General features: G+C 39.5%; 1 protein-coding gene across 2 annotated transcripts; it reads left to right on the plus strand.

Annotated features, from left to right (window-relative positions):
- The first annotated feature begins 393 nt into the window (after nt 1-393).
- Nucleotides 394-2,926, plus strand: LOC122298610 (transcription factor bHLH30-like). 2 transcript variants are annotated; one of them, XM_043108431.1, is made up of 3 exons: nt 394-612; nt 724-1,403; nt 2,305-2,926. In XM_043108431.1, the coding sequence occupies exons 2-3, from the start codon at nt 810-812 to the stop codon at nt 2,770-2,772; spliced, it is 1,062 nt and encodes a 353-aa protein (XP_042964365.1). In that variant the 5' UTR covers nt 394-612; nt 724-809; the 3' UTR covers nt 2,773-2,926. The 2 variants fall into 2 exon arrangements, with proteins under 2 accessions (XP_042964365.1, XP_042964364.1); XM_043108430.1 differs by having other exon boundaries at nt 395-612; nt 717-1,403.
- The last annotated feature ends 349 nt before the right edge of the window (nt 2,927-3,275 follow it).

Below are 3,275 nucleotides of genomic sequence, written 5' to 3' on the forward strand. Positions count from 1 at the left end.
TCTCTCTCTCTCTCCCCCACTGCGGGCAAGATGGTATAATTATACACTCAGAACCAATAGCAAAGTTAAAAAAAAAACGTTAATTTATATTGGGTATAATACTTTCTGGTTATACCCACCCTGAAAGCTACAGCGACTGATTGTAGATAGAGAATGCCTTGCGATCGAAGAAAGGAAACGAGACTATCAATATAGATTAATGCTAGTATCAATATTGGAGTTTCGGGCAGTAACGAATATTTAAAGTTGTATCTGTCTGGTTTTAAATTGCACCATTCAATTAGAGAGGATGACATGAACTCGTCGTTAGTGGCCGTAACTGAGGAGATCAGAATAGCGCAGACGCCCAAAAAAAAAAAAAAAAAAAAAAAAACACCCACATACATGTACAAAACAAAATTAGATGCCAACAAAGCACCAAAGAAAGGGAAAGCCTTGTTGAGGCGAAGGATAAAAAGGGTAATCATCCCCGCATGAAAGGCTGCGGCAGAAAAAACCTATCCAAGTGAAAGAGATAGAAGATGGGATTTGGAGAAGTGATCTATGCCCTAATTACCCTTTTCCAGAGGACTGAGCAAGACCAAGACGATCATCTATCGCATACCAGGGAAGGTCAGTCCTATTTTGTTTTCTAGCTTTCTCACTTATCTTTAGAGGAAGAGTAAACCAACTTACTTACCTTTTTCTGTGAATTCTCCTTTTCATATTCAAATTAGAAAGCAGGTGATGATACGTAAGAGGCCAGAAGCTCTATCATCTTAACTTGTTCTATATTCTTAGTTACATATACATAGAGAGAGGGATCAGAGATGTTCGGGAAGAAGGAAGACGATCGAGGAGAGTGTTCTCAAACTGTCGATAACATAAACATACAAAGCTTCCAAGAACAGTTGTTTCTTCAACAACAGCAGCAGATCATGTTGCAACATCAACAGCAGAACAGTGACATATATGGTGGGGCAGGATTGATTTTCCCTCAAGTTTCACCAATCTTGCAGCCATGGCCTCTGCCTCCGGTCCATGCCTTCAGCCCGGCCGGCCACTTCTCCACAAATCCGGTCCGAGACCACGACCCACTTAATATTGTCCCTCCTACACCATCATCGTTTGCGGGTTTGTTCAACAGGAGACCTCCCCCTGATCATCTACAGTTTGCCTATGATGATCATGGTCCATCATCAGACCATCTCCGAATCATATCTGACACCCTAGTGCCCGTGGTTCAACCCGGTTCAGCTCCTTTTGGGCTTCAAGCCGAGTTGGGCAAGATGACTGCCCAAGAAATCTTGGATGCCAAGGCTCTCGCAGCTTCTAAGAGTCACAGTGAAGCTGAGAGGAGGAGAAGAGAGAGAATCAACAACCATCTTGCAAAGCTTCGCAGCTTATTACCCAATACTACCAAAGTAAGTAAAATAAATATAATCTGCATGATAAACTCGATGGAAAAAAAAAAAAAAATTACGCAAGTTTCAACATGTATTTTTAAGGGTGTCATATACTTTTAATTATCCCTTTTTTATATACTTCTTGTCTTGTATCATAACTACTCAATGAAATTTTTTCAATTAAAAGATCAGATTTTAGGTATATCTTCCTAAGATTCTAGTCATCAGGTTGTTTAATTTGTAATGTGCTTCCAAAACCTAGCTAGCTAGCTACGCGTACGTGCATTAGATATGAGCGTAGTCACGTTTTCCTTTGTGCAATTAGTTCTTTTTTTTCCTATCATTTGGTTCTATCCATCTTTAATGATCTTTTCTTTCGGCTTAATATTCCTTCCGAGCTAGGCCTGTGATAGTTCCGAGGAGAGGAAAAAAAGGGTATGAGCGTTGATGTCGATCGGCCGGTATGATAAAGATCAGGAACCATGGAGCAGTAGTTAAAAAAACAAAAAAGCTTCCCATCGAAATTTGTTGCCGGATTTCAGTCAAACCAAGTTAGATGATCGTAATGAAAAAGAGTGAAGCCAGATTATCACAATCTAGCTATCAACCCTGTTATGCATCCATCCCTTACCTTCTAAATTAAACCCCACCATTAAAATCCCACTTTCAAAAATGAATGATCAAAGTAGGAAAAACTTCAAAAGCCCATGCACCTTTACTTTCGGCACACTCAAACCACATTCTTGGGTATATATATGTTTGTATATATGAATGTCTGTATGTACGTATATATGTGATATATATTTCCCATTTCTTCTCTTTTGAGTTCGACTTTTGGTGCAAATATATACACACACACACGTGTTACGTACGTGTTGTGATCATATGTTTGGCTTAATTAATATTGCTTCTGATATAGACAGACAAAGCCTCATTGTTAGCGGAAGTAATAGAACACGTTAAGGAGCTTAAGCGTCAGACTTCTTTGATAGCGGAAACGAATCCAGTACCCACTGAAGTGGATGAGCTAACCGTTGATACATCGGACGAGGACGGTAAGTTTGTTATCAAAGCCTCACTTTGCTGCGAGGACAGGTCTGATCTCTTGCCTGACCTTATCAAGACTTTGAAATCTTTACGTTTAACAACTTTAAAAGCTGAGATTACAACACTCGGGGGACGTGTAAAGAACGTGCTGTACGTTAGTGGGGATGAGGATTCAATTTCAAGTAGTACTAGAGGCGAGCAACAACAACAACACTCATGTATAAGTTCAATTGAAGAAGCTCTGAAGGCAGTAATGGAGAAGACTGCTGGGGACGAGTCTTCTTCAGGGTGCGTTAAGCGACAAAGGACTACTAATATCAATCTCCTCGAACATAGCTAGGTCGCTTTATTTACTATGGCCTAGTTACAGTTGTTGTGATCTTCTTTCGCCTTTTCTTTAATTTGGGAGTGGGGTTTTTGGTGTGTTTATATGTATTTCCTCCAATGAACAATTCGGAAATATTAATGCAAGCGCATGGTATGTTTCGTGTGTACATGCATCGATCAGTACTTCAAAAAATAGGAAATCTGTCAGCTGTGTCTGTATGTCATTATCATCATGTGCGAGGGAGTGAGAGAGAGAAGAGATGTGCCTTGTTTGTTAGGAAGGAAAATGACTAACGAAAGATCATTTTCATAGGAAGAAAACCATCATATTTAAATCCTAACATATAAATTAATATGTCATGCATGGGCTCTTTGATCCAGTTTGAACTCAAACATGTAGCATGCAGGTGCTTATTAATTGCTTTGTTTGTAGATCCTCTCGATCCCTCTCTCTTTTATCTTCAAAATAATGGCGGAAGAATAATCGTTCATAAAAAATAGTGACGATATTGTTGT

Source organism: Carya illinoinensis, chromosome 16, assembly GCF_018687715.1.
Source record: "Carya illinoinensis cultivar Pawnee chromosome 16, C.illinoinensisPawnee_v1, whole genome shotgun sequence".
In the NCBI taxonomy this organism is placed as follows: domain Eukaryota; kingdom Viridiplantae; phylum Streptophyta; class Magnoliopsida; order Fagales; family Juglandaceae; genus Carya; species Carya illinoinensis.